At 38.3% G+C, this 20,748-nt stretch overlaps 3 protein-coding genes and 1 long non-coding RNA gene across 20 annotated transcripts; 2 read left to right on the top strand and 2 right to left on the bottom strand.

Annotated features, from left to right (window-relative positions):
• On the bottom strand, nt 1-3,887 carry LOC137718378 (Tetratricopeptide repeat (TPR)-like superfamily protein). 3 transcript variants are annotated; one of them, XM_088699202.1, is made up of 6 exons: nt 3,656-3,880; nt 3,420-3,565; nt 2,787-2,972; nt 1,067-2,649; nt 521-762; nt 1-358 (listed from the first exon to the last, which is right to left on the bottom strand). In XM_088699202.1, exons 1-4 carry the CDS (start codon nt 3,659-3,661, stop codon nt 1,293-1,295), a joined length of 1,695 nt encoding a protein of 564 aa, XP_088555328.1. In that variant the 5' UTR covers nt 3,662-3,880; the 3' UTR covers nt 1-358; nt 521-762; nt 1,067-1,292. The 3 variants fall into 3 exon arrangements, with proteins under 3 accessions (XP_088555328.1, XP_088555327.1, XP_068314017.2); XM_088699201.1 differs by having other exon boundaries at nt 1-287; XM_068457916.2 differs by having other exon boundaries at nt 1-762; nt 3,656-3,887.
• A 3,995-nt stretch (nt 3,888-7,882) lies between these two features.
• LOC137717030 (putative disease resistance RPP13-like protein 1) lies at nt 7,883-12,220 on the top strand. 4 transcript variants are annotated; one of them, XM_088698084.1, is made up of 3 exons: nt 7,883-8,158; nt 10,153-11,441; nt 11,529-12,220. In XM_088698084.1, the coding sequence occupies exons 2-3, from the start codon at nt 10,158-10,160 to the stop codon at nt 11,970-11,972; spliced, it is 1,728 nt and encodes a 575-aa protein (XP_088554210.1). In that variant the 5' UTR covers nt 7,883-8,158; nt 10,153-10,157; the 3' UTR covers nt 11,973-12,220. The 4 variants fall into 4 exon arrangements, with proteins under 4 accessions (XP_088554210.1, XP_088554211.1, XP_068312450.2 ...); XM_088698085.1 differs by having other exon boundaries at nt 7,884-8,158; nt 11,532-12,220; XM_068456349.2 differs by having other exon boundaries at nt 7,884-8,158; nt 10,150-11,441; nt 11,532-12,220.
• A 767-nt stretch (nt 12,221-12,987) lies between these two features.
• Nucleotides 12,988-15,145, bottom strand: LOC148695144 (uncharacterized). Of its 7 annotated transcripts, none has more exons than XR_015964962.1 (5): nt 14,998-15,145; nt 14,412-14,444; nt 13,834-14,316; nt 13,588-13,636; nt 12,988-13,476 (listed from the first exon to the last, which is right to left on the bottom strand). It is a non-coding gene; the product is annotated as an uncharacterized LOC148695144 (long non-coding RNA). The 7 variants fall into 7 exon arrangements; XR_015964960.1 differs by having other exon boundaries at nt 13,834-13,946; XR_015964959.1 differs by having other exon boundaries at nt 13,834-14,444.
• Nucleotides 15,146-15,310: 165 nt separating this feature from the next.
• Nucleotides 15,311-20,310, top strand: LOC137716720 (glycosyltransferase BC10). Of its 6 annotated transcripts, none has more exons than XM_088698253.1 (11): nt 15,311-15,590; nt 15,896-16,367; nt 17,498-17,596; nt 17,676-17,800; nt 17,893-17,964; nt 18,070-18,160; nt 18,951-19,031; nt 19,127-19,186; nt 19,299-19,421; nt 19,513-19,551; nt 19,733-20,310. In XM_088698253.1, exons 2-11 carry the CDS (start codon nt 15,960-15,962, stop codon nt 19,859-19,861), a joined length of 1,227 nt encoding a protein of 408 aa, XP_088554379.1. In that variant the 5' UTR covers nt 15,311-15,590; nt 15,896-15,959; the 3' UTR covers nt 19,862-20,310. The 6 variants fall into 6 exon arrangements, with proteins under 6 accessions (XP_088554379.1, XP_088554382.1, XP_088554378.1 ...); XM_088698256.1 differs by having other exon boundaries at nt 15,343-15,590; nt 15,890-16,367; nt 17,700-17,800; XM_088698252.1 differs by having other exon boundaries at nt 15,366-15,590; nt 15,890-16,367.
• The last annotated feature ends 438 nt before the right edge of the window (nt 20,311-20,748 follow it).

The raw sequence follows: 20,748 nt of genomic DNA, 5'->3' as shown, positions 1-20,748 counted from the left end.
TCGGAAGCTAAAGGTTATGGACACTCGAAACCAATGTGTTACATTCTCTACTACGAAGAATGAAAAGTTTAAAGCAAAATTTAATACTTTGCAGTAACTTTCCAGCCTGCAAATTTCTTTCACAAGCAGAAAACTGCCATTATCAGAAGGGATTCTATGGAATCTAAATCCTCCGAAACTGGAGGAATTACATGTTGAATCATGATGAATTGAAAATGAAAGACATGTGGAGCGTGCATATATGCAATCAATCCCGAATCATCTCTGCTGTATAGCGGTATAAACATCTGCATGCGAAAATAAAGCATTCAAAAGGAAGATCTTGTTCTCATTACATGTGCGAGTTCACTCTTGTTACCTGTATTTTTTAAACACAAAAACAAACCCCAAAAAACTGCAGAGTGACTAATTCAGATACATATTGTCTCAATAAAACTGCACATATATCCCTAAACAATGTAAAGCATTACAATAAGTATGATAAATATGAGTTAGAAGGATACTGATTGAATAAACCAACCTGAACAACTATAGGTGAAGCATGCTTGGCAAAGTCCTGCTGAATATACTCCGTCACGTCAGGATTTGGTCCTTAAAATGGTGGTCAAATATGTAGGATGTTGGGCCCAATGCCCCCCATCCAATCTTCACAAGTATATGAAAGGATTCCGCTTCCATGAAAGGAATGATAAGATCTGATCACAGTTTAAGGAGCAGGATCATCAATCCGAAGACTGAAGGCCACCTGTCAACTGCTTGATCCTGTAAGAGTTTTGCAAAGAACAATCAGTGACCACTGACCATTTAACTCTGAGAATATGAACACAATAGTTTGAAGCCCAAAGTTGATAAGGACTAGACTTGACCAAAAACTATCTTATCCATTCCAACATAAGCTATCAAGTTCAAACATAACACACCCAACTAGACAAACGTCTTCGGATGTTAGTAGTCTAGCAGTTTGAGCTTTCCATTGACCACAATTACCAAACAGTCATTAATACACAAATACCAACAAACAAAAAAATCACTGAAATTGTAATGAAACATTTGTGGAAACACATACCTTCCTTAAAAGCATATAAAGGGTTCCCGTTTGCCACAAGCAGAAAACTGCCAATCAGAATGGATTCTATGGACTTTAATCCAAGTATTTTGACTTGCATGCCAAAATGACAATGTTCGAACATGCTCTACACGTGGTCTGAATTTACTGACGAGGACAACTCACTTCCCCTTCTCAGCCACTTCTGGTAAACACCAAATGCCATGTCAGGCAGCTTAATTTTGCATTACTTCTTGAAAAGCATCTGATATGGAACATGATCGATGGGTAAACCAGATTCCCGCATCTTTGTAAAAAGCTCTTCTGCCTCCTTCATGTTTCCTCTCATGCAGTGCCCTCTGATTAGTGCAGCATAGGTAAATATATCTGGATCAAATCCTATTCTTAGCATTTCATCATGTAACCGGAATGCAAAATAAATGTACCCTAACTTACAAGCAGCACCTATCAACAAATTATAAGTGACCACATCAGGACAAAGACCAGACATAAGCATTTCCTTTTTGAGAACAAGACCACGTTCAATGTTTCCTCCTTTTACTTGTGCGTGGATCAATGCATTGTAAGTATACACATTTGGTTGAACACCAGAAGCTAACATACGATCCTTGACTGCGAGTGCAGTACTAAGATCCCCATATCTTCCATAACAATCGATAATACAATTCCATGGTAGAGGCTCAGGCACCATTGACTTCTCTAGCATACAAAGAAGAAACTTGTTAGCTCTGAAAACATCTCCTTTAATACACAGGCCCTGAATGATTATTTTGTACGAAATTTGATCTGGAATAACTCCCATTTTTGACATAGTTTCATGGACGTAGCAAGCCTCCTCTAATTTTCCTTCTTTGCAAAGACCACTTATAAGTGTATTAAAAGTAATAACATTAGGAAGTAATCCTCTTTTGATCATTTCACAAAAGGAACCGTAAGCAAGGTTCATGTCTTGACTCAAACAAAATCCATGGATGAGAACATTATAAGCAACGACATCTATTTGGGTATTCATTTGGACCATGTCATCCCAAATACGAAGTGCCTGAACTGTATTCCCGTTTTTAAGATAACCATCCATCAGTGTAGTTGAGGTGATTAGATCTAATGCTGTCTTGTCATTATCAACACCCAATACCTTGTTAAGAAGCTTCTTTGCATTCTCCATAAGACCTTTCTTGCACAATGCATGTACAAGTATGTTGCAAGTGACTCTATTCGGACTAATACCACTGTTACTCATCGTGGAGAAAAGATAAAGAGCTTTGTCCACATCATCAATAAGGCAATAACCCTTAATAAACGTGTTGTATGTGGCGCAGTTGGGAGAAGGGCCAATTTCTAACATCTCTCTAATAAGCCAATCTGCCTTCTCCAAGTCACCAGTTTTACATAGTCTGTTTAGAAGATAATTGTGCGTCAAAACATCAGGAACAAAGCCTTTCTTTATCATTTTTCTCCGAAGCCAAAAAGCTGCTCCCAACTTACCATCCATGCATAAAACCCTTATGATGCCCACATGATTCATGTAGTTAACTTTCGAAGTGCAACTTATAAAGCCTATCTCTGTCATTGATATGCTTTCCCTGCAATTTTTCATATAATCAACAAAAGCATGTAATGAAATATTAACTACGAAATATGTATCAATCCTTGAGCACTAGTCCCTATCTATCAAACAAGATTGCAAATTTGATAAAAATTACAAAGACCGAAAACTGACCTCATTGTTTTCAGACGTTCCAAACTGTCCTTCAACATTGCATCTAACGCATTGAAAACTGCATGTGGATCTTGTTCACCGTCGGAATTATTTTTCTTTGAAAACCAATGTTGAGCACTCAAATGGTAATTCTCATTCCAATTTTTCATGAAATCCTCAAAAGTAGTTGGAAGTAGATCCTTACCCCTACATTTCCCACATTTGAGAGCACCATAAGGTTTCTAACAATAACTAATACCCACTGCAAACTGTTAGTTTTCTTTTTCCTCTTTTCTACCCAGTTTTTTCTCAGCAACCAAACAGAAAATTAAGAGTACAACTAGAAAATGACAAGTAATAATATCATATTTCCATTAAGGCTTAGGCTTCTTCTTCCTCTTTTCTGCTCAATTTTCTCGGAAACCAAACAGAAAATTAGAAAATGACAAGTAATAATATCTCATCTCCATTAAAGCTTAGGGTTTTTCTTCCTCTTTTCTACTCAATTTTCTCGGAAACCAAACAGAAAATTAGAAAATGACAAGTAATAATACCATATCTCCATTAAAGCTTAGGTTTTTTCCTTCCTCTTTTCTACTCAATTTTCTCAGCATTCAAACAGCAGAGTAAGATTAAGATATGACAACAAGCTACCTGGCGTTGGCATCAGAGTCAGCTTGGCAGCACAAAATGTTGACAAAAATGCGAGCAATGTTGTGCTTTATGGAGTCGAGGGTTCGATTCAAACATCTCAGAAGGGCAATGTGGGACGGCGACGATTCTCCGCACGCGATTACAAGCTGCAAATCCCACACCAAACAATCAAATAAGCAATCGGTACAAAAACATATTAGATATACATACATATATATTAGGGATTTTGGACTGACTGCCATTGGAGGCGTTCTGTGAAGAACTTGAAGGATTTTCAGAAAGAAGAAGAAGACGATATGGGGAGTATTTGTTCTGCTGCTGCTGCCTCTTCTTCTTCTTCTTCCTTGACTCCGTTATTAACGGTTTGAGACTGAGGCTGGCCTTTGCCTCGGATTGGTTTTTCTCCTGTGGGAGGTTAGCTCCCGACGGCGTGAGTTTTCGGAAGCGGATCCAAGTGGCTCATATTCTGTTGGAGATTGAGGAACCCGAATGTACAAATTGGGGCGGGTCGGAGGGCCGACCACTCGAATAATATGGGCCTCAAATCATCAAAATGGCCCAATAGTTTAAGGCCCATAGCCCTTTAATTATACATTATTTAGCTTTTTATTCTTTAATATCTCTATTGCTATGTGTGCAAGCCAGAACACCCTACCAGCATTTTTTTTAAATTTATTATTATTCAAACTATTATAATAATTTAGATAATGGAGAGTTTCGAACTCGAAACGTATTGGTGGAAACTTAACATCCTATCTCAATTAGAACTAAGGATCTTCGGTTCAAATACCCCTTCCCGATTGTAACTTTATAAAAATAAAAATAAAATATTGCTTTAAAAAAATCACCTAAACTTAATTCGGATTTGATCAAAGTTGGTAATTTCTCAATCCACGATTATGAGCAACTTATACTTCCTTCGGCTGTCTTCCTCCGAAATTTGCGCCTCTAGCAGCCGAGATCTTGTCCTGGTTTTGGTGCTTACTGGCATTTACAAACTTGAGAGGTACAACCGGCTTGATATATGCCATTCCGAGGAAGTTCCGTTTATCTTTGGGAAGCGATCGTAGTTGAGGAAGCCAGTAGGACACATACTCGCCTTCACGATCCTAAGTCTGCGCCTTAAAAGGTGACGAAAACATCTTAGCTACCATAAGTTTTTTAAGCTCTTGCAGAGCTCCAAACGTAGTTCATCTAAAATTTGTGAAGAAATCTGCGCTACGCATTTGCAGTTCAGAGTGGGGTTTTATTGTAAGAAGATGACATGGACCAACGACGAAAATTTGGTTAGTAGACCTTACATGAAAAGGTATTTGAGCTAAAATGATCACTGAGATTGGCAGAACTTCTCACATTGGTTCATTTAATTTGAAATTGATAGAAGTGATTCATAAGGTTGTCTATCATCAATCATTTTGTTCATTCTGTAAAAATCCATGTTAAATAAGAACCAAAATAATAAAATATCCTCAATTTAATAAACAATAATTCAAAATGATTTGACAAAAATTGAGAATGTTTTTTTGTCATTTCTCCTTATTTAAAGTAGATTTTCCACATAATGATAAAATGATTGAGGGCGAACAAACTCAGAGACCAGTTATATTGATTTTAATTCTCAAGCACCAAAGTAAGAAGTTGTATCAATTTGCATCTTTAGTACATTTGAACGTCCAGTTAGCTATTAAAATGATGAGTTTTTAATGGGCTTTTAGCCAAAATGATCACTAAGATTAGCATAACTCCTCACTTTGCTTCCCTGAGATTTAAAATCGATAGAAATTGTCCCTAAGTTTAATCAATGTCAATCATTTTGGTCATTCAATAAAAAAAATCTCAGCTAAATAAGACCAAAATACAAAAATTACCCTCAAACTTTGTCGAATCATTTTGGCCCATTATTTATCATATTAAAGGTATTTTTGTCATTTTTGTCCTTATAACCAAGAATTTTATGAAATGACCAGAATGATTGATGATGGACAAACTCAGAGACCATTTTTATCGATTTCAATCTCAATGACCAAAATGAGGAGTTATGCCAATCTCATAAACCATTTTGGTTCAAATACATTTTTAGGCTATGTGGTGTAAATGTGACTTAAATGTCAAATTAGTTACAGATTTCATGCTCACGATGCCATCAATTTAATGAAAATCCAAATAATTCAATAGAAAAAAGTGTAAATTGACACAATTTCAAAACTTTACAGGATAGTATGAGAAAATTGAAGCATCGTGATGCATTTTGAAAACCAACCCAAATATGAAGGGGTCAAAGATAATTACGCAAAAAATGAAATAACACTACCTTTAAAAACTATTCACTCTCACGAGAGAGAAAAATGTTCCTAATGAACATGGTTGTTGTAGAAATTAGTGTGCATGGTTGTATAATAGAACTAATGTTTTTTTTTTTTTTTTGTAGGGAAAAGTTGCTTTATTCCAACACAATAATTACACAAGAAAATGCCTAAATACATACACATAAACAAAAATAAGGACCTCAAAAGCAACTAAAGAGCCCAAAACAAAGAAAACACCGAAACAAACCCTATCAGCTTAAACTCGCAGTCGCCAGAAGCCGCTTACCAACCAACAAAAACAAACATTCCCTGCACACACCTAAAAACAAGCTGAAAAGAGCCCCAAAACTAGAAGAAAACGGAGTGAAAAAAGAACCCCAAAACAAATCTCCAAACACCGCCGAGCACCACACCAGTAGCTGCCACACATCAGAAGAAGCTTGCGGGAAGAAGCAACCCGTTAGCAACAAGGCCAACAAAATGAAACCCATAACGAAGGAAGCCAGTGGGAAAGAGCAACCCACTAGCAACAGTGCCATCAAAGGTAATCCCAAGGTGGTAGTGTGAACACCCGAGTGAAAACTCTACGCACCTTCCGGGTAAAACGCGAAAAATCGTGGTACAAAGATGGAGAAGCCAAACCAGGATGTGAAGTCGAAGAAGGATGGGGCTAATTGGGTGGAAGATGGAGTGAAGTGCCGAGGAAAGTGGAAGAAAAATGAGAAAAAGATGGAAAGAAGATGCAAAGAAAGGGAAAAAGGAAGAAACAGCATAATGAAAAAAAAAAAAAAAAAAAAAAAAAAAAGGAAAAAAAAAAGTAGAAGGAAGGAAGAAGGAAAGTGGAAGGGAGGAGAGAAGGGAGAAAAAAGGGGGAAAAGTGGAAATAAAGTGGAAGGGAGGAAGGAAACCAGGGAAAAAAGGGCTACAGACAGAGAAATCAGGGCATAAGAAGTTGGAAGAAAGTGGCGATTAGACCCCTGGAGGGGGGAAACAGAAGCTCAGGGAGAAGGAAATGAAAAAAAAGTGTAAAATGAGAAGAAGAGGACTGCCACTGACCCTAGCCATAGCTAGGGTTGGCGGCTGCGGGAGGGATGAAATGGAGAACCAATTTAACTTAAAACAACATCTACAAGAAACTTCAAAGAAAGGTTTAAATTTAACTAGCTCATCCCCCACCTAACTCCTCATTTTTAGTTGACTTGTTTGGTGTCAGTTTGTTTCTCTTCATTTACTTGAATTTTTTAGTATGTACATGCATTTTGTGTCAACACATATTTGATCGTGATAGGTGATTTAAGAATTTAAACTTAGTAAATGAGGACCATGTCAAATATGTGTCAAACCAAATGCATGTCAGTAATCACATTATTCTTTTTTTTTTTTTTGTGGGGTGGGAGGGTGGGAGCTTTTAGTTTAAATACCAAATCCTAAAAAAAAAAAAAAAAAAAAATCAGCAAAAGTACCATACTCATACTAATTGAAAAGTCAAACTAATTTGCTAGTTAAAATGACAATAATGCACAACCCTATCATCATGAGACCATATAAGTCATTAACCTTCTCAATGAATTGTGACTAACATGCATACGTAATACTTTTTATAGAGGATTCACTATGTTAATTGCTTAGGGCATAGGGTGCAGTTCCTAAATTTCGAGCTCCGTCCAAAACCCGAGACGGCACCTTAAGTCCCAAGCTCCCTCCAAAGACTTTCTAAAAATCTAAACCCATAATGATCAACCCCAGACAACAATGAACCATTTAAAACCCTAAGTCAACCCCAAGTTCTAAGGCACCTTACAAAACTATAAAAGATGTGATACCTCGTCCTTAATTTGTCATATTTTATATTATCGAACTTACCAAATTGCCCTTGAGGTATGAACGTTGACTTTCGTTGACCGTCTCATCATGATGCGTATTACTAATTTTCTTAGTTTATTCTTATTGTACTCATCGCCACGAACGCATGGGCGCAAACGGATTCGAATTTGGAGTTATAACGAAGATTTTACGTTTTCGAAACGTCGAACGTTTTTCAGATATTCCACATTTCGTTTCTAGTGACCTTAAATTGTGAGCCACTAGGACCTACAATGAAAAGCTTGTCCCCTTGCTTTTCCCCTTTGTCCCATGCATCCCCCCTCCCTTTTTTCTTTCTGTCACTTCTCTCTCCCTCTAAATTCTCTCATTTCTCTTCAGTCTCTCTAGCCTTCCCTCTCCAGGAAGCCATCCCACAAATAACAACAACAACAACACTCCCACCACTGTCCAAACCAAGAGCACCACAAGCTTCGTATCATCCTCACGAGCCTAGAACACCCAACCTCACCTCGAACTTGCTTTCGGATCGTCGAGATCATAACCTAAGTCGGGCCGCGACCTTTCAGGCCATTTTCCGTCCAAACCACGAGGATTTATCTGTTGATAAAGGTACCATTCTCTTCGTCTCGTCGAGAAGTATGATTTTCGTTTTTGAATCACTCAATTTTGTTGAGTATTAAAGAAGTTATGAACATTTAAAGTTTACACAATTTCTGGTGACCTCCGCGGCTTTTGAGCCATTTTTTGGCCAAACCACGGCTAGTTAGGCATCGAAAAGGGTACCAATCTGTTCATCTCGTTCCGAGGTATGATTTTTGTTTTTGAATCACTCAATTTCATTGAGTATTGACAAAGTTATAAACGTTTAAAGTTTTCCATTTTTCTTGTGAGTTCCCCAATTTTCCCATGAGCCAGTCACCTTTTAGATTATTTTCCTGCCATCTCTGGCCACCATTGGACTTCCAAATATGTATAATCTTGTTCTACACTTTCCTATCTTCATTTTGATATATTATAAGTCGAATTTAGTTAAGAAACGAGTGAGTTATGAAGCTTTGAAAATTGCCCATATTTCTGGCCAAAAACCCAGTTTTCGGTGGGTTTTCAGATGACCAAGTACACGCGACCCATTGAGCCAAACTGTTGACCCGTTGACCCGATCCGTTGACTTTTGTAGACCGTTGACTGGTCAACGTTGACTTTTGGGTTAACTTTTTAGAGTTTCGGCCAGGACCCCTCATAGACTAATTTCTCTCCGTTTTTTCAAATTCAATCGTTTTAGTAGAGTTTTATTAATTGGTCCTTTTATGTGCTTAAGTGTGTTTGTTAGTGGAGACCTCGTCCTCTCTAGTTTGAGCAGTTATTCGGCGACGGAGTATCTGTGAGTGGACCCCTTCCAAAATGCATGATTTAATTACTAGAAATGCATACATGAAAAGCATGATTACTACGTTTTATGAAATGTTTATGAGTAAATTGGATTTACACTTTATGAAATGTCACACTTTATCGGATTTACGTTCTTTGAAAGATTTATGATTATATACTATGAACATGGTTTATGATGATGATTTGAGCTAGAATGCTCCTATGATTTATGATATGATGTTTAAGCTATTGAGCTCCGATAAGATATATTTTGGAAAGATTATATTTATGATTTTATGTGCCTACTTAATGGATAATGATACTTACATATGCCTTTGGATGGGTTATAAAGGGCTTACGGGCGAATGATACGTATATATGGCTTCGGTCGGGTGATGAAGGGCCTACAGGCTAATGATACTTATATAAGACTTTGGTCGGGTGATGAAGGGCGTACGGGTGAATGATATTTATACATGGCTTCGGCCATGTGATGTAGTGCCTTCGAGTAGAAGATATTTATATATGGCTTCGGCCGGGCGATGCAGTACCTTCGGGGAGAAGATATTTATATATGGCTTTGGCCAGGCAATGGCCTTTGGGCGGAAGATATTTATATATGGCTTTGGCTGGGCGATGTAGTGCCTTCGGGCGGAAGATATTTATATATGACCTTCGGGTAGTGCCTTCGGGCGATTGTGATACCACTACTAAGCACATTATATATTATATATGTTTTATGAAGGTTTTATGGCATGCTAGGGTTTTCGGAAAACCTATTACTACTTATGCTATATGAGTTTTCTAAACTGGGGGTTAGTACGTTGAAGAATAACTATTTTAGTATTATGTATGTATAAACTTGGTCCACTTATGTTTTGTTTTGCACCTTCTCAAGACCTAGGAACGAGGCATACAACCTGAGCTACAAGGCATTCCCATATCAATGAAATTGTGTCCTCTTATCTGCGTAGGACATCTCTTGTAATCACACTTTCTAATATTCCTTCCGCTTGTATTTCCACTTAGTAGTACGCTCCGAAGATGGCCGACTACGCCTAAGGGAATTTACTTGGAAGTCTTTATAATCACACTTCTAGCCCGAGTCAATGTGATTATAAAGAACACTAGATGTGTCTCTAAGTTTTGCTGACCTGCATTTCGAAGGAGTGTTTTTTCTTTCAGTTTCAGATATTTGCAAATTACTTACCATACTTGTTGGAAATCCATAGCAGCAAAAATGGCTGGAGCTTTTATCAGCGATGAGGCTTCTCTCTCTGCTTCGGTCCAGCTGCTTTGCAAAAGGATTGATTCGTGTGAATTGGGTTACTCGTTCGGGCCAACCAAACTTGATAAGTCACTTGTGAATAAACTCAAGTTGGCGCTGCTAACCCTCGATGCAGTGCTCGACGAAGCACATGAGAAGGAATTTCGGGACGCTTATGTAGCAAACTCGCTTGACGAGTTCAGAAAAGCAGTCTCTGATACGAAGGCCCTACTGGATGAGATCGATCTGCATGTGTCCCAGAATAAGATGGAAGCAAAAGATCAGTCCACGATTACAACCCCCGTGAACATCCTCTCTGATTCTTTTCAACGCGTGGATAGAGAGATAGCCGAGTTATCTAAGAGACTAGAATTCCTTGCAAACCAAAAAGATGTGCTCGGTCTTGGAAAAGGTCTTCGCAAGGTTTCACAAGCACCACCAACTTCCTTGTTTGTTGAATCATGTATATATGGTAGAGAACAAGACAGAGATAAGTTAATTAAGCTATTGATATCTGACGACTATGGAAGCAGTAGTCATGTATCTGTCATCACCATCGAAGGAATGGTTGGGATTGGTAAGACAACCCTTGCTCAACTAATTTACAATGATGAATATGTGCCACAGTCCTTTGATCTTCGAGCTTGGGTTTATGTTTCTGAAGATTTCGATGCTACGAGAGTCACTAAAACCATTCTTGAGTCGGTCACTGCAACTGTTTGTGATATTAACGATCTAAATTTCATGCAAGCCAATCTCAAAGACCGAGTGATGGGAAAGAAATTTTTATTTATATTGGATGACCTTTGCAATGAGAATTATCATGTCTGGAAGCTCCTGCAAGCTCCCTTTCAGTACGGGGCCAAGGGAAGCAAGGTCGTGATAACAACACGGAACACAACAGTTGCATCAATTGTCCGCAATCTTCCTACTTACTGTTTGCAACCGCTATCTGGTGAAGATACTTGGCTTTTAATTCTACAACATGCTTTGGGAAACAGAGACCCCATTTCACACCGAAACATTGAAAAACTTGACAAGGAAACTGCAGTGCGTAAGTGCCATGGTTTGCCTTTAATTGCAAAAGCACTTGGGGGTCTCTTAAGGCACACTGTTTTTGAGGAATGGCACCGCATATTAAATAGCAACTTTTGGGAGCTACCCTCGATTGCTCGTGATCTTCCAACCTGCTTACTACAATACATGAGGCAAAAGGGACACGAATCACATAACATTGGCCACTCTACTAGGACGAAGGTAATCCAACTTCACAAGTCATTAGCCTTTGTTTTGCATTATTCTCTACGTATCTTAATTGTTGATCAAACTTTTTACTACTTAAAGCAGGCCAATTCAGCAGAAAAGATCTTTTTGGTCACCAGCCTCTGCTTAGAAATTGTATCAGCTGCTTGTGATCAGGCTTCCTCGCCAAGCAAGCCCGGCTATGCACTTTCTGGTATGCTCTTGGCTATTGCAGCTGTACTCATTTGCATATGGGAGCTCATTCACAAAGGGAGAGAAGAAAACTTTGTGCGGAGGAAGCAGCAGGGGATACGGTCATGGATTTACTACATGCTTTTGGGTTCTCTCCCTAATATTTACGGCTTACTTGGTGGTATCACTCAGTTTGTTTTTTCAACAGTTCAATATGCTTACGTAATCCAGCGTGCTGAAACTCCGATCAAAATGTCCCTCTTGCCTACTGTCTTTCTTATATGTTTGATTACTATGAGATTAAGCAGGAAACGAATGCAGACCGTAGATAAGACTGCTGAACATACAACATAGGCAAAGAATGGCTTCGAGCAAATAGAAAGGATGGATTCTTTGGAAAAACGTATATCCAGGCATGTGGATATAGTTATTTGTCCATTTTGGGGTGAAGTTTCGTGTTCTGTTTTGATTGTGCCTATTTTGTGTTGTAAAACTTTTATATTGTAATGTGCTGATAAGATTCATCTGTAAAATCTTCCAAGATTCCATGGAACTCTATTCTTTGGTTCATAGCGTTCAACGTCAAATTCTTATCATCTTCACATTATTTTTGGCATTTTTGTATCCCATAAAATGGTCTCGCGTTTCTTCTGTTCTAACACACTTATCATAGTGATTTTTACACTCCTTTTGTATTTCTAACCATTGGATCGAATGAATCAAAGGAGAATCAAGGTCTCACATTTCTTCTGTTCTAACACACTTATCAAATTGATTTTTACACTCCTTTTGTATTTCTAACCATTGAATCGAATGAATCAAAGGAGAATCAAGGGACATATTAAGGAGGGGTGAAGAAGGTGAAAAGGGCAGTGCAGAAATCACTCCCCTCCCTTACTATACCTACACATCCAACAGAAATCCGGCATGTTGAGCGGAGCTGATATGCCGCGGCTCTATTGCAGCTTGTATCATTGCCTCAATCTCCATCTTTCCAAGAGGTTTCCCCTCGGAAACGACAGAGTGATCATAGTAGAACTCTTCAATACGTTCTCTTTCCACCTATTCCATTGGGAACCACATATTTTTTGGTGCATCAAATTCATGCGTTTACAATTCATGTGACAGTATTAATACTCCTGAAAGGCGTTCTGTTTGCTCATAGTTTGCGTTTGATACCAGATAAAGAACATCTTGATTTTTGTTTCCCTTGCAATGGGCCGGGAAGAGGGGGAACATGCCAAGTATTCGTTTGCGATCGTGTCTTCTTAGGGCTATTTTGGATGTATAATGTAATTTCAGTAGTAATATTTCTATTTCAGCTGCAAAAGGTTCGTTAATCTTATGTTTGAATGACGCTTTTTCAAAGTACCAAAGAAGTTTTTAGTCGATTGGTAAAAAATGCCCTACAAAAGCACTATCAAGCACTACAAATCTTTTACCAAAACCCTACAAACGCACTACAAAGAAACAAAACAAAGGACTTTCAAAATGTCATTTTAAGCAACAATTCATTTTCAAGTCCCTCTATCCGAACATCAGCAGTAAACGTAAAAAACGAAGTAATAAAGAAGAAAAGGAATACCTGATGGGGTTGTTCATCAGTAAAAGAAAGACTACCGATGATCAGAGTATCAACAGCACGTTCTCGCAATTATTTTCCAAGGCCGTAAGGTCCACCAACGCAGAATAACGATAGTCTTGAAGCTCCTTACAGAAAGGAATAACATTAGTGTTGCCTACAGTAAGAAGCTCCCAAGTTATTATGCTCCACTCACCTCATCTTCCCAGCATCCCCAGCCAACTCTGCCATCTGCTCCGACCCTATGTCTTTTTCGTGCTCATCCAACAGCACGAACTACAAGCACAAGAATTATGTACTGGTTATGTACTAGTATAACAGCTCTGAGCCTTTAACAATACAATTGAATATGCATAACGCTTTAAGCAAGGGTTGCTCAGACTGTACCCAATCATCGACAGCATTGCCTTCATGATTAACCTGAGCCTTCAAATCACTACACAAAAGGTAACTAAATTAAGTTCTACAACAAGATATGATCCGTAAACCCACAATACGAACATTTACTCCATGCGTCGGTCCAATATTCATAATTACAGGAAAAAGTTCTTCTGAGTATCTTAGAAAAGCATGTGTCTATTCAGGTTAAGTACAAAGACTGTGATGATATAGGTCAAATACGATGGCCAGTACCGTGCATTTTTAGGATTTTTTCCCTATACAAACATCATCAACACAGCAGTACGAGTTGTACGCCTTGCGATCTCTTCTTCCTCTACTGATCTTATTCGTATGGGAATTGGTCTCTGCCCAAAATCAAAATCACCTCAAATCGGAAAGAAAACCTGGAAATTCGAGGTCCAACAAACACAGTAGCCAAGTGCTAAGAGATTGACACGATAAAAAAGACACAGCAAACTGATACTTCGTTGTTCACACGATAAGCAGGTTCAATCAAACACAAATGTAAACCAAATTTACCAATTACTCAAAAGATTCGACAAAATCAAGATCATTCAGCAAACTGATAAATCCTTGCTATATCAATGGATACATTGTTGGGTCACAAAAATGGGACAAAGATAGTTCCGTTCTGGAGATAAAACCGGCTGTTTCGCAATGCAACAAAGTGATAAAACAGTTCTCGTTCTTTACATTTCTTCCTAGCTGCTTGGCCTGCAGTAGGTGTCTGGTTTACCTCTTTATAAAATCAGTATGTAAAAGTATGTACATTGTAAAAATGATTACGGTAAGAGCTGGAGAGAGCTTACCACTGCTTGACCTGTGTATTTTGCAATCTCTACCTGAAAAGTTTAAGCAACTTCGGATAAAATAACCATTAACGAAGAATATAATGGCATCACAAGGGTTTTGAGATAAAAAATAACCTGAAGGAAGAGCAGAGATAATGGTATCGGGACGGGAACTAAGCATGACAACCATGTATATAGGAAGAAAGGCAAAGAATAATACTTGCAGCTCCGAATGTGGAAAAAATATTCACATTAACAAAGGAAAACGAGAAAAGGACGAACATTGCATTGCAATTCAAAGGGTTCAAAAATACGAAATTAGACCTACGAAAAATGTTGCGGACTTTATTTACTGAAGACTTTTGCTTAAATGTAAAGTGTGAATACTTCCGTTGTATTTATTTCATATTACAGAAAATGCAAGCTCACTGTAAAATCATGGCATCCTGCATTCATGCACAAATTCTACATGCCAATGACATGCCCCAAAATTATCAAATAACTGCAATTAACCAGTACATAATTCTTGGTCAAAAGTTATAAACTTGCAATTGGGTGGGACAAAAACCAAAATTTTGCATCAATTCTGAGACAAAATACCGACCTTTGAGTTCGAAAATTCCAACTCATACTTCTCTGAGCTCTCTTTCTCTTTTTCTAGCACTTGGCGACGGCTAATGGTTGCCGTTGACCCCAAGGCCTAAGTCTGGGGACAGCGGTGGTAGATTTATAGATTGGATGGGACCAACTTAGGAAAAAAAAAACATACAAACCACACCCACCCGGCCCCCCCCCCACCCCCCCCCCCCTCCCCCCCTCCTTACACATTTTATGAAAATATTCTACAATTATTGTGGATTTATAGATTGGACAGCTATAAGCTTTCCCTAATTTTTCTTAACCCCTAATCTTCCCCTAAATTAATAAATAATCATTTATTAATATTACCATAATTCACTGGCTGAAGTGTTCATCGCCCAAAAACCATCCAATTCCCTCAATTGTCCAGAACCAGAGATTCACACCCTCCTCCTTTTACCATATACTCACAATGCCTCACATCGCCATTTCCCATCGCCTCATACTTCTCCCCACATTCTCGCCGAACCCGCTTCCCCTCTGAGAAGCTGAAACATCACCTGCACCTGCATTTGAACATTTTTGATTGATTGAAGCTAATTTCCTCACCGCACCCAGGTTTTTATTTCCCTCACCCATCAAGATTCTTCCGTTTTTGCTCACCACCAACACCGTTTATTGTTTCCGATATTAACACAAAGGTTGATCTTTGCGTTATGTTTTCAAAGTTTGTGGCTTTTTTCTGTTTTTTTACTCACACCCAAATTTTGATAAATCAATGTTTTGATGAAATGTGTTGAAATTTGATGCTGTGGGGGATTTTTTTCAAAAGGGTATTCGTTGAATTGTGAAAAGTTGTTTTCTTTCTTGTTGGTTGATCCAAAGTGCGTCTGAAATGATGTTATTTGTGTTGCAAGTTACAGAAGCTTCTTAGTTTACACTTTGCATAAGGGGGAAATAAAGCGAAGAATGCGAAAAACGGACTGAATGAGAGGTTCTGTGTTGCCTTCGATCCAGATGAAAAAGTCATTTGCATGGCGGCCGCAACTGATGAGAGATACGGTGATGTCTAAGTCAAGGTCGCGTCCAGCGTTGAGAAGACCAACATGGATCCTTGCATTGGTTTCGTTCATCTGTGTTTTTCTGATACTTGCCTACTTCTACTCTCCGAAAAACTCTGCCTCCTGCAATCTGTTTTCTTCTAGTGGCTGTCTCTTTGGAAGGACTCCCCCTAGCCCTGCGAGGGAGCTGACCGATGATGAGACTGCGTCGGAGGTTGTAGTTAGGGAGATTCTCAAGACACCTCCTCTTCAATCCAAGAACCCGAAAATTGCTTTCATGTTTTTGACTCCCGGAACTTTGCCTTTCGAGGAGTTGTGGGAAAATTTCTTCCAAGTAAGGCTACGGCTCTTTATGATTTTCATTACTTTCATTTGCCTTTTATTTATCAAAGAATCATATGGATAGATGTATTTGTTGAACTGCATTCAGAAGTTTGGTAGTCTAGCGTTACAATATTAGGCATTTCCTACGGCAGCCATGACTGAGAAGTACTAACCGTAGTTTGAAATCGTATTGCGTAAGGTGTCACGTGGGAGGTACCGCTATGCAATCTCGCACTATGTAGCAATTCCACATAAGCTATTCGATACTTGCATAGCATAAAATAGTAACAAATAAAATATATGTACTTGCACCATAACACATAATTTCACAGCAATTTCACTTGCAGAATAACCCACCAAAATACTCTAATTCAAGTTCAAAAACACAATACACTTAAAATACAACATTCATTAAACCTTACCACTCTATCCAAAATCACTGTTCAGTCAAGCAACTCTCAGTAAAGAGCTTCAGAAATAAAAAACTCGCACCACAAACCAGAATCATAAGCCAAATACCGAAACAAAACTAATAAACGTGCTTTAGAGGAGTCAGGCATGGATGAAGGAGGCGTCAGGTCACAGGTATGGAGGAAGGAGGGGTAATTGGAGGAGGCGCCGCATGGTGAACTGAATCTGGGACTCCGGGTGTAGCCAAGAGGAAGAGGAAAACAAGGATCTTTCCCAAAATCAGCGTTGTTTTGGGTTTAAAATTTAAAAATATATATATTTAAGCCTTGGTACCAATAGCAGAGGTTTCTTAACTAAAATGCTTCAGTAATTTGGTGTAGTTAATGCTCGGCTCTGCAATGTAATTGTATCTCCTGTGACTATTGTTTCGGTTTATCCAGTTAGAATTACTGTCAAATTGGTGCCAGTCTTTTGATCGCCTGAGGAAAAGGTAGTTGCTTTAGATTTCTTAGTATGTTAACTCAAAGGGACTTATCGAAAATGTATGTTATTTCAACAGATAGGATAAACATGTGCTTGGAGTTTTCAACACCTTTTTACCGCCTCTTGAATCCCCATTTATATAAGCTTGGTGTGGAATATATCTCCTAACTTTAGTTGCTGAGATGTTTCGTTATATATAGTGAACAACTAATTCAATGTCTAACAAAAATGACATGGTTTTTCTAGGGCCACGAAGACAAATTTACCGTTTATGTACATGCATCCAAGGAAAAACCAGTACATGCGAGCCGGTATTTTGCTGACAGAGACATACATAGTGAACAGGTATGCAGAGCCTCTCGGATAATGCTTGCAGTACAGTATTATTTTTTTTCCTGACCAATACACATGGTTTTCTTTAAAGATGCCATTAATCTTAAATTCTCAGGTCGTTTGGGGAAAATTTTCGATGGTTGAGGCAGAGAAGAGACTTTTGGCAAATGCACTTTTAGACCCCGACAACCAACATTTTGTCTTGTTGTCTGATAGGTCATTGCATTGAAACAACTTTTGCAATGAGGTTCTTCTGACGGAATTTTGCTAGTTCTTCCCATTGATTTTGTTTTACATTTTGGTTTCAGTTGCATACCACTGCATAACTTCGATTATGTATATAACTATCTCATGTACACAAACGTCAGCTTTATCGATTGGTAAGCAAACTATATTTTACAAAAGAAAACCTGATGCAATTCTCAAAATTCTATCCCGCTAGTAATTGGGACTTTCTTATTCCATCTACTTTGCTCTATGTCTAGTTTTGTTGATCCTGGTCCGCATGGAACTGGCCGGTATTCAAAACATATGTTGCCTGAAGTTGACAGGAGCAATTTCCGGAAGGGTTCACAGGTAATTCAGCATATACTTTCCCAAAAAAAAAAACTTTGAGATTACATATTTGGTTCAGAACTTCTGCGTAAGATACACAGCTCTGGAAACAGTTTCAAATCTTGTTGCATTTGTAAAGTTAATTTCTTCTCAGTCCATTGTGTTAATGCTGGATGGATGAGGCAAGATAGCACATGAGAAGCTGGATTACTTGCTTTGCAAATATGGTTCTTCGATTTGGAAGATAATTTTTTATTTTTATTATTCAACTTCACAGAATCAGTAATTGTGCAAACTGGATATGGGAATCTACGCAATCAGTGACCTATGTTAGACATTTAAGCAGTGCAAAGTTTAGGTTGGATTCATCTTTTATCTTGGTGCATCATCAGTCAGAATGATTTGATGCAAAATGTTATGTTTAACCGATGGGGGAGATTTTCTTTGTCAGTCCCCATATGAAACCAGAAAAAGAAGCCGGTTTACATGTTTCGTAAATATGTCTTTTACAGTGAATTAAACTTCTGTAAGATCAGTTCCTATGAGTATATTTCTGATTCATATACTCTTTTCACCTGTTCCAATTCACCTGAACTCCTCTCCCCTATCTTTGTCCTGAGCGTACAAATTATTGCAACGCTTGGATTGGTTTGTCGTTCTTGTGCACATTTATTTGTTTATATTAACGAAACACTGGATCAACAAGAGGAGTTTTGGTATATAACACGCTCATTGATCAGATGTAGATTTGTGCAAACACAGTTGATATTTCAAGATATAGGGCTGGATTTAATCGACATTTTTACTGCAGTGGTTCTCTATTAAGCGGCAACACGCAATTGTCATGATGGCGGACAGTCTATACTATACAAAGTTCAAGCTTTTCTGCAGGGTAAATCTCTTCTTTATTGTGATGTGCTTTTGTCAACGTTCATGAGAAGAACTTCCAATCAATCTCTTGCTCATGATGTTTTCTGACTTTCTCAGCCAAACTTGGATGGACGCAACTGCTATTCGGATGAGCATTACTTGCCAACCTTCTTCAATGTCAGCACATTAAACTGTTTGTTTCTTTGCAATTCGAGCTGCATTTTCACTCCCTTTTTAATTTCTTTGCTGCCGCCTACTTTCTTTTTCTTTTCCCATTAATGGTTTTCAGCTGAAAGATCCTGGTGGACTCGCGAATTGGTCTGTAACATATGTCGATTGGTCTGAAGGGAAGTGGCATCCAAGAGCGTTCAGAACTCAGGATGTTACTTATGACCTTCTTAGGAACATCACGGTATGGTCTAGAGAAGTGCATTTTCTTTAACCCTCACTTCATTTTCTTCATTTCACGCTCTCATGTATTGATATTTTCTCATCCATTTCAGTCCATTGCTGAGAGCACGCATATTACAAGCGAAGACAAGGTACAATCTTAGACAACCCTTCTAGTGTGGTAACCATACGTAGTCAGTAACACTATGATCACCAATTTTGTATCCCAAATAATATGTCAGCGGTATGAACGAGTTTGTTTGTTTCTAACATGATATCATATCATATCACCTGCCACGTCATTTGGCGAATAAATTTGTTTACTTGCTGCAGAAGCGAATTCTGAATACTCCGTGCTTGTGGAACGGGATGAAGCGACCGTGTTATCTATTTGCCCGAAAGTTCTATCCAGAAACACTGGGGAAACTGGTTCAGCTTTTCTCCAATTACACAAAAGTCTAAATCCTTTTTGGTTTTTTGGCCATCCAATTGCTTCCTCATCAGCTCCAGGTCCTGGTATATGTCTTATATGGGTTGGATTGGTGGGTTGAGGGGCTGCTGGCTGTTCCTGTAGATTGTTTTCCCCCTTTTTTTTTGGGGTGTGTGGATTCCCCCTTTTTTTTGGGGTGTGTGGACTGTTCCTGTAGATTGTTTTCCCCCTTTTTTTTTGGGGTGTGTGGATTCCCCCTTTTTTTTGGGGTGTGCTATCCACACACCCCATTTTATTTCTCACATACCCTTGATAATTTATGTCCGTTGATCTTCTTCAATTCATCCGATCCGACGGTCGAAAATTAAAAAGGTGTGTGAGAAGTAAAATAGGGTGTGTGGATATTACACCCCTTTTTTTTTTTTTTGTTATTTGTGTATTTTAAATTACTGAATTTTGAATGAGATTGCATTCTATTTCAGGTTTTTTATTTTACTTTCTGTAAAGAAATTAATGAAAATTTGGATTTAGTTTTGAAAAGATGGTGACATGTGTAGTAAAGATTAATTATCTTAGTTCACGGGTTTGAGTCGTGGAAACAACCTATTTGCAAAGCAAAAGGAATGCTACATACAATAAACGTTCCTTCACCAACCCTTGCAAAGCAAGGAGCCTTGTTGGATTAGGTTCGGCCCCTTTTTTTTTTTGGTAACGGTTAGGTCCTCTATGTTTTAGACATTCTAGCAATTGTACTGACTTTTATTTTGATTCAAGTGATTTAGTAAACAACTTACATTCAATCAGTACCGTTCTAAATTTCAATTCTCCTCAATTCAACGCCTCGTCAATCCAATTCCACCTATTTTAATTACAAATTAATAAACGAACCATAAATGAAATTCCATCGCTTTTATTTTGT

The sequence above is a fragment of the Pyrus communis genome, chromosome 8 (genome assembly GCF_041283825.1).
Source record: "Pyrus communis isolate YQ-2024b chromosome 8, ASM4128382v1, whole genome shotgun sequence".
Taxonomy (NCBI): domain Eukaryota; kingdom Viridiplantae; phylum Streptophyta; class Magnoliopsida; order Rosales; family Rosaceae; genus Pyrus; species Pyrus communis.
This window is presented reverse-complemented; position numbering and strand designations above follow the sequence as displayed.

Coding starts and splice junctions, on each gene's coding strand:
- LOC137718378 (XM_068457916.2), bottom strand. Junction 2,973..3,419: donor GACTCTGATGCCAACGCCAG/GTAGCTTGTTGT, acceptor TGGGAAATGTAG/GGGTAAGGATCTACTTCCAA. Junction 2,650..2,786: donor GAACGTCTGAAAACAATGAG/GTCAGTTTTCGG, acceptor GAAAAATTGCAG/GGAAAGCATATCAATGACAG.
- LOC137717030 (XM_088698084.1), top strand. CDS start 10,158: ATGGCTGGAGCTTTTATCAGCGATGAGGCTTCTCTCTCTGCTTCGGTC. Junction 11,442..11,528: donor GCCACTCTACTAGGACGAAG/GTAATCCAACTT, acceptor TACTACTTAAAG/CAGGCCAATTCAGCAGAAAA.
- LOC137716720 (XM_088698253.1), top strand. CDS start 15,960: ATGAGAGGTTCTGTGTTGCCTTCGATCCAGATGAAAAAGTCATTTGCA. Junction 19,032..19,126: donor AGTTCAAGCTTTTCTGCAGG/GTAAATCTCTTC, acceptor TGACTTTCTCAG/CCAAACTTGGATGGACGCAA. Junction 19,552..19,732: donor ATATTACAAGCGAAGACAAG/GTACAATCTTAG, acceptor TACTTGCTGCAG/AAGCGAATTCTGAATACTCC.